At 44.4% G+C, this 12,500-nt stretch overlaps 1 protein-coding gene across 1 annotated transcript in view; it reads left to right on the top strand.

Moving 5' to 3' along the window:
* The window catches only part of LOC135903037 (lysosomal aspartic protease-like), a 17,106-nt gene that overhangs the window by 3,913 nt on the left and 693 nt on the right, over positions 1-12,500 (top strand). The window contains exons 2-6 of the mRNA XM_065433408.2: positions 3,337-3,478; positions 7,523-7,646; positions 10,165-10,606; positions 11,573-11,714; positions 12,147-12,245. Of these exons, the coding sequence (XP_065289480.1) occupies positions 3,337-3,478; positions 7,523-7,646; positions 10,165-10,606; positions 11,573-11,714; positions 12,147-12,245 (949 nt within the window). The remainder of the gene's footprint in view (positions 1-3,336; positions 3,479-7,522; positions 7,647-10,164; positions 10,607-11,572; positions 11,715-12,146; positions 12,246-12,500) is intronic.

Raw genomic sequence — 12,500 nt, 5'->3', positions numbered from 1 at the left:
TTCACCAATCGCGGAAGGCTCATGAAGGGAGAAGTGCTGGATCGAAAACAAATGTATTTGTTTTGTCCGGTGTAATTATGGTTGATCATTGTGTAGATTTCATCTTGAGATAGGGAGCTTTCGTGGTTTTCATGACTTCTCGGCAGGGACAGGTGAACTGGTCGCGGCCTCCAAAATACTTGACCAATATCACGGAGGGCTAACAAAGAAAATGAAAGAGAAACAGATTGGAATAGCTTTAAGTTATAGTGCCCTAGGTTGCCGCAGAATATGCGGCCATGGAGTTCCATGTGTGAACTATGAAAGTTGAATATGAATATATGGCATTGAAATTACCCAAAGAAGAAAGGGTGCATTTAGAGAGCATGGACCAGAAGGCAATGAAACAATTATCGGCGGAGAAACGGGACTCAGGGCCAACACCAACCACAACATCTAAGCCTTGAGACACCGAAAAGCTCTCGAGTGACAGCACGCGCGTCTGAAAAAGCTAGTTGTCGTTCGGCGACGAACGCACCCGTTCAAGTACAAAACCGCGCGAAAGAGCGGATATTCGTTGCTTAGAGGATATTTACGCGTCAATAACGTTTGCTGCTTCGTTGCGCTATTGAGCCGCGAACCGGCACATCTGCACATGTAGTACAGACGGCTGTACGTATACATTGTTACGACTTTGCACCGCTGCCACCACTATTACGACTTTGAGGTGGTCCCGTAGCGCTCGTCACCCGTTTCGTGACAGAGCGTTGGTAGCGAAGACTCCGAGTAAGGCGTCGGTGAGAATAACGAAAGGGACTTTATACATTATATACAGGTTATTATACAGGACAAGATCGGATCGGCACGGGGGCCGAGAGCTGACAGCAAACGCGACTGTTCCCGCACGGCGACGTCCGGCGAAAACGCGTGACACATCTCACTCCACTCGAGAGCGGCACTGGGCTCCCGGTGGGCCGGTGGATCCGGTTTTCCAGGCGACAGCGTCGCGGCTTATAATGCCCCGAGAAACCATTTGCACTCAAACGGTCCAATACAAAGCCAGCACTCGACGGTCGTCCGAGAGGTCCAACCAGCGACCACGCTGGCCCCCCGGTTCAAAGTTGGCGGGCGCGGTGACCTCCAGGCAAAGGGAGGTACGGCGCCGCGCTGTCTGGCACTTGGTTGCACGTTTGGACATGTCGGTCGCCGGTACTTCTCCGCAGGACACCGCTGCCTGACGGCTCAGCATCTTGACTTGTCAAGGGAGAATTAGGGTGCTGTGCCTTTCGGCGCAGCCCCGGGTTTGTCCAAAGGGCGCTCGCAGGATAAATTCTGCATCTTGTAGATTCGGAATCCGGGCTGGTGGTAATGGCACAACAACACCGACTCGATTTATGAGTGCCGCCCTCTGTTGAGCCTTGCCGGGCGATAACGTTGTTTTCGTGACACCCAAGTCTCCTTGCGGAAGACTTCGAGATAAACTGCTTCTGCAGTAGAAAAAAAAGAAGAATACGAGAAGAAAATCACGTGAAACAGCGCCTTTGAGAGCAAATGAGATGTAATGACGATAACCTAGGGCAGCCAACGTTTTTCTTTGATAAATACGTTTACAAAGTATTTCGCAACGCATTTATGAGATTTACAATGTGTTAACATCATCACAACGATGTGTAGAGACTGCTCCTTCACAGAAATTCCATCTGAAAAGTGCGTCAGGTTTGCCAAATATCATACAAGGGATCTAGCTACACGCATAAAGAAACCAGCCTTTTCAGCTGTCGCACATAGAGTTACAGTTGTTGCAGCACGCGGTTGTAGTCTTCCTCGCAAAGCGGAAATGTCTAAAGGCCTCGCCGCTACTGTGTGAAGCTGCATCACATGGTTCTAATACTCAGAAACTTAAATGGAATTTCTACAAGCCATGGTAGAGATGTGCTTAAAAGAGTGAAATGATGGTTACTAGCTGCCGCAGCTAAAATATTAAAAAGAAATTTTGAACGCACCGACGTTGCAGTAAATTATTGCACGTAGAGCCATAATGCCGGGAGACGAGGTCTTTCTTTTTTTTTGCTCTCAGGCATTTTGCTGTAACATACTGAACGAACGGCTGACGACATTAAGCGAATAAATGCTTGGGATCATTGTAATGGCTATTACCACAAACACGGACGTCAAGCTGCGGCTACGGCAAGATTAACCTTCTGGTAGTTTGTATTGATATCGCTCCCAGCTTACGGTCACTGTCAATGGCGCTGTTGCATGCCGAATTCAGGTACATACAATTGAAGGCAGTCGTGACACTAGTAAGCTTGGCCCGTATTCACAGAAAGAAAAAAAAAATTAGCCACGCCTGGTGCTGCCCATCAGGATTGACTGAACATCCGTGCAAAATAGGCGCGGAAGAGCCAGAGCTATTGTCCATCTTTATAAGCAGTCAATAGTAATATTGCTCCCTTATGCCATCAATGAAGTGGCAATGATTTTTTCCTATAAAGGCTGCTGCAATACAAGGATAGCTAATGAGCACCACCCGCTGTGAACCTGACAAATTGTTCTTAGCGCTATTTTGCGCAAACTGTTTTGGAAACTACGGTTTTGTAGCTGAAGTATTTTCTGAAGGCAAGTGTTTGATGACAGGTCGTCTGATCGGGATTAATCATTGTCAAAAGTAAAAGATTCCGACCGTAAACATCATCATCATAATAATAATCATCAGAACAACAACAACGACAACAACAGATGAGGTTATGAGAGCCGTGTTAACAAACTTCCTTGTTAACAATCTTCTTCACAAACATGATTGTGAACAAGAAAGCTAGTGAACAGCGCTCTGGATGGAGGCCGAACGACTTATGTTTTTTATTGTTTGTTTGCTTTCAGCGTCTACTTTTACCCTTGACAATGCTGTATTTCCTTGTAACTATTGCTTCAAAAGTGGAATTACTTTCATTTTTTTTGCGAATGCAAAGTGGTACGTGGCTCGTAGTAACTAAATGTGAAGACAGTGAGTTAATTTGCCCCTTGTTTTACTTCCTATAGCGGCCGTTAACGTGGTTAGCATCACACTTGGTACTAATCTAAAACATTCTATTTAACGTATCTTCCTTACAATGAAATAGACGGAACTTAACCACAACGTACGAGTCTCAAACCACTGAACAATGTCCCTGTACAGTAACGCTGCAGAGTGTAAGCAAATGTGATGTCTGGGCGAAGTTATCTGGTCATATTCTTCAGACAAGCACTGCCGTCGTGATAGTCTTTGCATGTGGATACAGGTACTTATCGTGCCCCTACGTGTGTGGAGGTTGCGTCTTGATTAATAGATGGATATGTTTCTGTTTTTCTCCCCCATAGAGTGCCGTTGAGACGAATGAAGTCTATCCGAGAAACATACGATGAGGTTGGCGCACCCATGACTTTTATGGATAGTCACAGCCACCTTGGAAGATCCCAAGAAAGCGATGTCATCATAGCATATTTGACAAACTATCTTGATGTGAGTACCATCCCTATCGCAATTTTAGATGAGCCTTTAACCAGTCAAACCATTAAACCTGTCCTGAAACTTGTTGCAAGAAAGCAGCAGTTCCTATATGACAGGTGATTTGTTCCCATCTTTTAAGTAGTGCTTGTTCAAAAAAAAAAAAGGCGAAATACCTTATTGTTTTGGGTGGTGCTTTCCTCTCTGCTTACTTGTAATGCACGTGTACTATAGCTGCAGCGCGAGAAAACATTTTAATAAGTCAAAACGGATCAATTTATTCGCACGTCAATTTAATCACTTGCGTTCACTTGAATCACTTGAATCACTGAAGGCCTTTATTCAAATTTTTGATCGAATATTGCGCGTATTGTATGGTATATGTAAATTGTTTTTTTATTTTTCAACTAGGTAGCTCAAGCAAAGAGTCAGTCAGTCAATTAACAAACTTTATTAAGGTCCAAAGGAACTACTAAGTCGCAGTTGCAGGCCGCTCCCACGTTGAGGCCGGAAGACCATGGTCCTCCGCCCGTTCGCAGGCCCTTTGTACAGTCCTTCGTTGGTACTGAGAATCACCGCTTTTAAGGGTCTTTTTCCAGTCCTCTTGTTTATTAAAAGAGGCGTTTTTTAACGCAGAACAATGCCAGAGTATGTGTGCTAACCTCTTCACTGCACTCAGGGCAGTGTGGGTCGATGCCCGGAGCAAAGCGGCTAAATTTTCCTCTCCAAGGGAAAAACACCGTTTCTAATATTCTCAATGTGGAAGATTAAGGTCTAGTTGGCTTTGGGTGTGGGGACTGCCTGCAGCATGCGCCCAAGCTGGTAGTGTTTGACTATTTCATGCAATAGTGTAAAAAGTGTCAGGCGGTCTCTGCTTGATTATAGCCGCCGCCTCGTTCGATGTTAGGCCAGATAGGAAGGCTCGTATGGCTGATCTCTGGTCAGTGTAGATGTGAGGCCGTGAGGGGTAGTTCATAGTTAGCGCGGTGGCAGCTTGTTCAGCCGTCGCTAACATGGTGTGTCTTACCGAAGCCGCATTAAGAATTTTCCCGTGAGGATTAGCTATAACAGCTAAAAATGAATCTGTGCGGCCATACCGGGCATCATCTACATAGGTAGCTAATTACAGGCTTTTGTGCATAAAGTCAATGAGAGAGCGGGCTCGTGCCTTGCGTCTAGCCGCATCATATTGGGGGTATACATTCCATGGGAAAGGGATAACCTGAAAGGTCGCCCTAACGGTGTGGAAGAGCATGATGACATTTGCGTCGATGGCCAAGGGCACCAGACCTGCGGACATTAATATGCTTCTGCCTGCCTTCGAAGACGAGAGGCGGACGATTTGTGCTGTTCTTTGTGCTTTAACTCCGTCAGACTATTGTGAACCCCTAATTGTAGGAGCTGCTCTGCGCTAGTGTTAGTGAGAATTACCAGTATGCGTTTAATGCTTTTTCTCATCAGCGCATCAATTTTGGTCTCCTCCTAGCGGGACCAGCAAAGAGTGCCCCAATAAAGTTTCGCGCCAAAAGTAAACGTTCATATGAATACAAACGCAATTATTTAAGAGCATCGTAATAAGCTTAATCAGTACAATACATAATACTAAAGCCATAATCAATAAAGCTAAGTTGCGGAGTATGATAGAACGCTTATTCATAGAACAATATATATGTGTTGTTCTTCGTATTATTGCGTGACAGCATTTTGCTCCCTTAGCTCGCGTTGCCAAGCAGGAAGTGTTGGCGAAGTTTTGCAGTCCAGATAGTACAGCAGTTTACACAGTCGATAGGCACGGTCTCCGTTAAGAACAAAGTCATGTTCATTATTGGACATCACGGTATCCAACAGACTGTAACAAGGTAACATGAAATATTTGTTAATGTTGAAATGATAATGTACGGAAATCATCATTATATAGAAACTTCTGCATCCGGCAGCATGTTCTACCGTATCCGATACCAAAATATTGAACCTATTAGTTGACTTTGAATACATAACAATAAATTCACGCTCAAAATTTCGTATACTAAGGCACACGTAATGCATAATAAGCTACAATAATTTACGCCACCAGCCGACTGTGGGCCATAAACCAAGATGTGAATTTAGCAGGAACATCTGAAGTGCTTGTTCGCGCAGTGTATTTCGAGTATTTTCGCATTGGCACGCTAGCCGCATTAATATTATTGGAGTGACATCGAAATTGACGCCGTATATATTTCGTAGACAATGTTTAGCAAAGGTTCGTCGACCTATATGGAGACTGGATCGGAAAAAGCGATCGTTGGACCAACTCACGCCTCAGAGAGCACCAGTAGTCCCAATCATGCAGGTTCTCCGCAGTCGCATTTGGCCAAACACAATCACGTGTGAAGGCGCAAGGCACAGATTGAAAACACATTCTTTTGGTGGTACTTGTTGCAGACATTATAACAATATGAAATATAAGGAAATCACGTGTCGGTGCTAAGAATGATCTCTGCTTATGAGAGATATGTATTATATTTTTCGTGTATTACGACTATTGGTCATGGCTTCATATGTATTCAAGACCTCGAATACGACTGAAGTAATTTGGTAATCGATTTGTATTTAGTTTGAGAGTTAAATATATGTAGTAACAAAATTTCGATTAGTGCATATATTGTCGAACATGGTCTAATAGTACAAGCATTTGCAGGATCTGTCAGAGAGAGAGAGAGAAAGGCAAAGGAAAGACAGGGAGGTTAACCAGAGATTATCTCCGGTTGGCTACCCTGTACTGGGGGAGGGGCAAATGGATACGATAGGTGAGAGAGAGAGAAAAGAATAAAAATAAGTGAAAAAAGGAGAACGAAAACAAGCTGTCCTGTTGTCTGATTCAAAGCCCCATGTACGTGGTAATCACCAACTGGCTTCTTGAAGTAACCGCCAGACAGAAAGAGGGAGAGATAGAGAGAGGTCATAAGGAAAATGCAGGAAAGTTAGCCAAGATGAGCCCGATTGGCCGCCCTTCACTGAGGAAGGAGGAATAGGGTACTGCAAGATCAGAAGGAAAGAGAAGCTCACATTTTTCACTGTTACACAAATAAACTAAACTGCCACTTACACAATAAAATTAAAATGAACTAAAAAATAAAAATTAGAAAATTAACGTAAACTGCCGCGCACAACTGGTGCCTCGCGCGCTGAACTAACAACCGAGTTTTATTGATGAAACACTCACACATGTAGGAATAGAATACTGGCGTGGAGACAAAACAACAGCAAGAACAACAACAACAACAACAACAACAACAACAACAACAACAACAACAACAACAACAACAACAACAACAACAACAACAACAACAACAACAACAACAACAACAACAACAGCATCAGAAACCCAAATAAAGGTATGTTGTGGCTACTCTCAACTGCTTTCTCTTAACTTTGAGTGAACTGACAATCATTAAGATTGTCATATTCACGCAAAGTATGGTGACCCACTCCTTTTTTTAAGGTTATACTCTGCTGAGCCTTGCGCAATTGCATTTTCCTTCACTTGTAAACTGCATTACGCCTCCAAAAGAAAGTAATTCTCCTTGCTTGGCCTTTCGCCTTTTCCATTTGTTCTCTGTTCTCACTTTCTATTCTTAGGAGCAGCAGAATATTTGGTATTTGATTCAACACTCGAACCTCCCTTTTTTTCTGGCGTATTCGCCCAATCAATTCAATTCAGAAGTTTCTGTTTCTGCCCATCGTATACTTCCAACTGACGACCAAAATATGTTTATATCATGCGTGTTTCCCGCTACGAACCTGTCGCTGAGTGCTAGTGACTATTTCCGATTTCACTTCTTCTTTCTTGTTATTTATTTCACCACCTTTTACCGCGTGTTTATCGTCCATAAGAGAATTTCCCGAGGAGATTGAAGAATTAATCTGGTGGTTTCCAATACAGCCCTTCCTCACCTATTGGCCTCTTAGTCTAGAGGGAGGATGCCACAACGGAAATCCGCCGGCAATGGTCGGCGTGCGGCCTAAACGGGTTTCTAGCGTCAGATTTCGAATGCAATTTGAATTATCATGACGCAGGCGCAATACTACGGTGACATCACAATTGGCACCCCGCCACAACGTTTCCGCATTCTCTTCGACACCGGCTCTTCGGATCTCTGGGTTCCGGCCAGCAACTGCTCCGATGGGGACCACTACTGCAGTAAGATGCTTTGCTTCTGCTTTTCGCGCTTGTGCAGCGACAAGGTGCGGCACAGCGTTAATCTGACACTGCCACTGCTTCCTGAGCAGCTCGTGAGTACATGCGTGGTGGTTGATGGCGTGGAAGAACATTTTCTGGAAGAATAAATATACGTGACGTGAAGAGCACGGCGTGGGCCCCGAAAGGCTCGACGTTGGTGAATTATGGCTTCTTGGTGATTGTCGACTGTGCAGAAAAGAACGCCGGAACTACAGATAAGGAGTAGAGGTGACACACACAGGCGTAAAATTAACATTCTCATTTTCTCTCGTATTTCTCTCCGTAGTCCTCATGTTACACATCTCAATTTTTTTCAATGCCGTTTTTATGCTTCTCATTGCTTCTCTTTATACAGAGACCCCGCCAAGCGCTTATTTGGAGTGCGTGACCTTTCTGCTTCGCGCAACGCAGACGTCGCAAATCTGATTGACGTCGCTCACTTAATACGGACCGAAAGACACCCAAAAGCCAGCCTCGAGTAGCATAAACTTGAGCTGGGCTGTGTAAACAAAATTTGGAGATTATTCAGGAATGCGGCCAGTGCATGCCAGAAATCTAGTGCCAGAAAAATCAGTTATTAAAACCATGATGCTACTGAAGAGAAGTTGCAAATAAATAATTTTTCAGCGAAGGATATATTCACAATGCAAATATATTCGCAGAGGGATGCGACGGGGCTGTCTTTTTTCTTCGATGGTATTTTGACTGATTCTATAAAAACAAAAACAATGTTTGAATGTTCTAAAATGAGATGTGATCGACGGTACAGCTTTCCGAGCACACTGTAGTAAGCATGACGACTGTTGTTATTATTTAACTACATGGGGTACTAACCTTGTAAAGAACTTCCTGGCGTTTGCGCCTGTCGAGCCCCGTATTAGTCTTGGTAGTAGGCATCAAGAAGCGTACATTTTGAATGGTCAAAGGTTTGGAGCAGAAAAGCACATCTATAGCGGAGTTCTCATCTTCGCCACCGTCATGACCCAATTTCGAATATATTGATGCAGAAAGAAACATAAAGAAATAATAGGTGATAAAAAGCGTGAAATGAGCACAGGTATACGTACCTAACGAAAATGAAAAAAAATTATTTAAAGAGGGAGCATTTCTCAAGAAGAATGCCCCACAAGTGTCCAAACACACACACACACACACACACACACACACACACACACACACACACACACACACACACACACACACACGCACGCACGTGCACGCACACACACACGCACGCCCATGCACACACACACACACGCACACACACACGGACGCGCACACACACACATGGACGCACACACACTCACGCACGCACATACACTCACGCACACACACACACACACACACACACACACACACACACACACGCACACGCAAACGCACACACACGCACACGCGCACACGCGAACACACACAAAATCACGCTCACACACGCACGCACACGCACGCACACGCACACACGTGTTCCTATTGTTACGCCTTCATAGCCGATCAGGCTGATGTTCGCGTAGGCTAATATCCAAGCATGTTGTTTTTCGCTTGACAGCAATGCTACTTTGCCTACAATGGCTTAAGCCTGAATTGTTTGCCACTTCAAAAGGCAGTTCTTGTGAAATTTGAGAATATCTGACGGAAGAAGGATTTAGAAATAATAGTACCGGATTTTACTCCAAGTTATGAAGAGCAGAGGATGTCTGAAATATATAAATTATGTGCCTTCCCTCAGTCCTTAAGTTTGTAGAAACTAAACCGTGATAAGAGCATTGTGCAATTTGTTTCGACTAATGTTAGCCTAGCTGATGCTCGTGCGGCGCATGGAAGCAGTCAGTCTGTAACGGTGAATGACACGTATACGTTGAAAAAACGTAATAATTCTGAACAAGCTTCTACAAAACCGCACTGCATTTTGCTGTCTATGTCTCCGCGCTGCAATCTACAGCGAAGGCCGACGAATGAAACTGCACTTGATATACACAGAACGTAACAATGATATCAACTCTCACTCAAGAACATGGGACTAAATTTGTGTTTTCGGTGAAGCAGCGAGCCAGTGAGAATGCAACCCTGCGCAGTCTCGGCCATGTCTTCACTATTACTGTATCTTTGAGATCGCGCAGCCAAAATGTCCGAAGTACACGTTTTGCCCTGTTTCGGTTGGAAATGACGCCACATACCGGCAGGAAACTTTCGAGATGCATTTTTTCTGTACCTTATTTTTTTAACCTTTCCAAGCTCCTGAAAACTGACTAAATGCGACTAAAGCTGAAATTGCGAAATTAGAGCTGTAGAGGGTGTTCCAAGTAGAATGGCGAGGCCGATTGAATTCTCTTTTCTCGTAGGAAACAAGTTCAATTTACCCTTCTCTTGACGTACACATGCTTAGAATCTGGCTTCGCCCCATGGACGCCCCTTGCCCCCGTCTAAACATAGAAAAAAAGAAAGCGTACAAAGCCCATGGTCAGACTGCCTTTCTTTGCAGCGCTGCACCACCGGTACGACGCGTCCAGGTCAAGCACCTACGCGCTCAACGGAACTCGAGTGCGACTGGGCTACGGCAGCGGGCCAGTGGCGGGCAACATAGGGGTCGACGTGGTGGCCATCGGGGAGTGCCCGGTGCGCAACCAGAGCTTTGTGCAGGTGGAGAACAGCCAGGACCGGGCCTTTGCTGCCGCCCAGTTCGATGGCATCCTGGGGCTTGCCTACCCGGCCTACTCTGTGTTTGGCGCCATGCCGGTCTTCGACAATATGGTAGCCCAGGGCGTCGTGCGCCGCCCCCTGTTTTCTGTGTACCTAAACCGAGGCGCCACCGGTGCTGACGGCGGAGAAGTCTACTTCGGAGGCATCGATGCTGACCATTACTCAGGAGAGCTATTCTACGTTCCCGTTTTCAAAAAGGGCTACTGGCAGGTTTCGGCTGACAGGTACACTGCCAACGACCGACAATCGATTTGAAATGTGAACACCTGTGGCGTGTTACTTTGCCCACGTAGTTCCTGTATACTTTTTTTTTTTTGGGAGGGGGGGGGGCTTTCAGTAAGACTTGATCGTTCCCCAACTGTCAGGGAAAAACACTTTTCTTCTAAACTCTTTTTTTTTTCTGTTTCCAGCGAATTACGCTGTTGCTGCTCCCAAACATTTGTATGTCACTACAAAGTTTTAATTCTCGCCTACACAGCCATAAGATGACATGAGAGGAGCTCTCGCGAACGAGGTTTTGTGAATAGCCCGTTAATAACGTATATTTTCGCCTTGTTATGTTGTCGTCACGGAAAAAGAGAAGTGGAGCCGAATTCACAAAGCTTTTCGTACGGAAATGCTATTTTTCAGTGGCTGATCGCCTTCGCTAATATTATGTCCTACATAACTATTGGCTGGAACGAACGCTTTTAGCGTAAGAACGTTTTGTGAATACGGGCGCTGTTTCATAAAAAAAGAGTAGCTAAGCAGAGCACTTTCACACGCTTCTTTACACCCCTGTCTCGTTCGCGCTTTTTTTCTTGCTGTGGCACCTTATATCAGCTCTCCCATATCATACTTTTTCTGCCAGCCTTCGTTAATTGCCGTTAAAATTTCAGATACGCGTTAATGCCAAATGTTTCCAAATAATGCTGCTTAAAATGAGCGAAAGTAGTTCGATTGATATAATCTCGGCAGCAAGGATAACATTCCAAAGTGGATCTTGAAATGTTCTTACACGTGTTATATGCTTGTGTGTGATTAATTTCGCTGTCATTCATGCGAAAGAAGCAGTGCGGAGTGCGCTGTCAATTTTTTAACAAAGAATAGACACTTAGAATGCTTGTATTTCATGAAACAACTTATAACGTACTGCATTGTAAACATATATTATTATCAAAACACGTGTTTGGTTTTGTCTTCTTTGCCAGCATAACTATTGGGGACACTGATTTATGTGATGGAGGCTGTCAAGTCATGGTTGATACAGGCTGCTCGACGATTACCGGGCCCACGGATGACGTCAGGAAACTTATGAAGATTCTAGGTGCGACGCCCTATACGATTGATATGGTATGCTTTGCTCATCAGCCATGATTGCTGCTCACTTGCTACTTAGCCAGAGGGAGAAGTGATAAAGAAAATATACGGCGGATGACCGGGCTGCGCCCGGTTAACCTCCGTATATGTAAATGATTAGTCGCAGCGGACATTGTGCGCGTTCTTCGGAAAGCGCTCCATGATATCGATGATAACTATTCTTACAATGCTGAAAGTAGCAAAACTATGCACGATGAAAGTCCTAAGGCCTTCGTGCGTATTACTCTGCAAACATCTCGATGAACAGAACACTTTTTTCTGCTCTGCCGTCCTTGTACAACCCAATCACTGTAGAGTGTAGACCTTGAAAAATGAACGTTATGGCAAAGATTGTAATTTGGTGACGAATAATATTTGTAATAATATTGTATAATACAAAAGGTATTTTTATTTTTCCTTCTTTAGAACCAGGTTGACTGCAGAACAGCAGATGATCTCCCCGATTTTACAATAAATATTGGAGGCAAGCCATTGGTTCTGAAGGCACAGGACTACATAGTGAAGGTAAGCGCTTCTTTGGTACACGAAGCAATGCAGTTGAGATAAGCAAAAATATTTGAATTGATGAAACTCGATGTGTTTCAGTACGCAACACGAAGGGACACTTCTGTGCGACTATTCACCGAGTTTTTGTAGTAATCAGCAGTAAGCTGATTAGACGTAAATGAACGACCACAACATTCACTTATTCATTGTAAGAACAGCAGCACTGCACAAGCAAGAAATAATTGTGACCTATTGCTTCAGATGATTAAGCAA

This window comes from Dermacentor albipictus, chromosome 1 (genome assembly GCF_038994185.2).
Source record: "Dermacentor albipictus isolate Rhodes 1998 colony chromosome 1, USDA_Dalb.pri_finalv2, whole genome shotgun sequence".
NCBI lineage: Eukaryota > Metazoa > Arthropoda > Arachnida > Ixodida > Ixodidae > Dermacentor > Dermacentor albipictus.
This window is presented reverse-complemented; position numbering and strand designations above follow the sequence as displayed.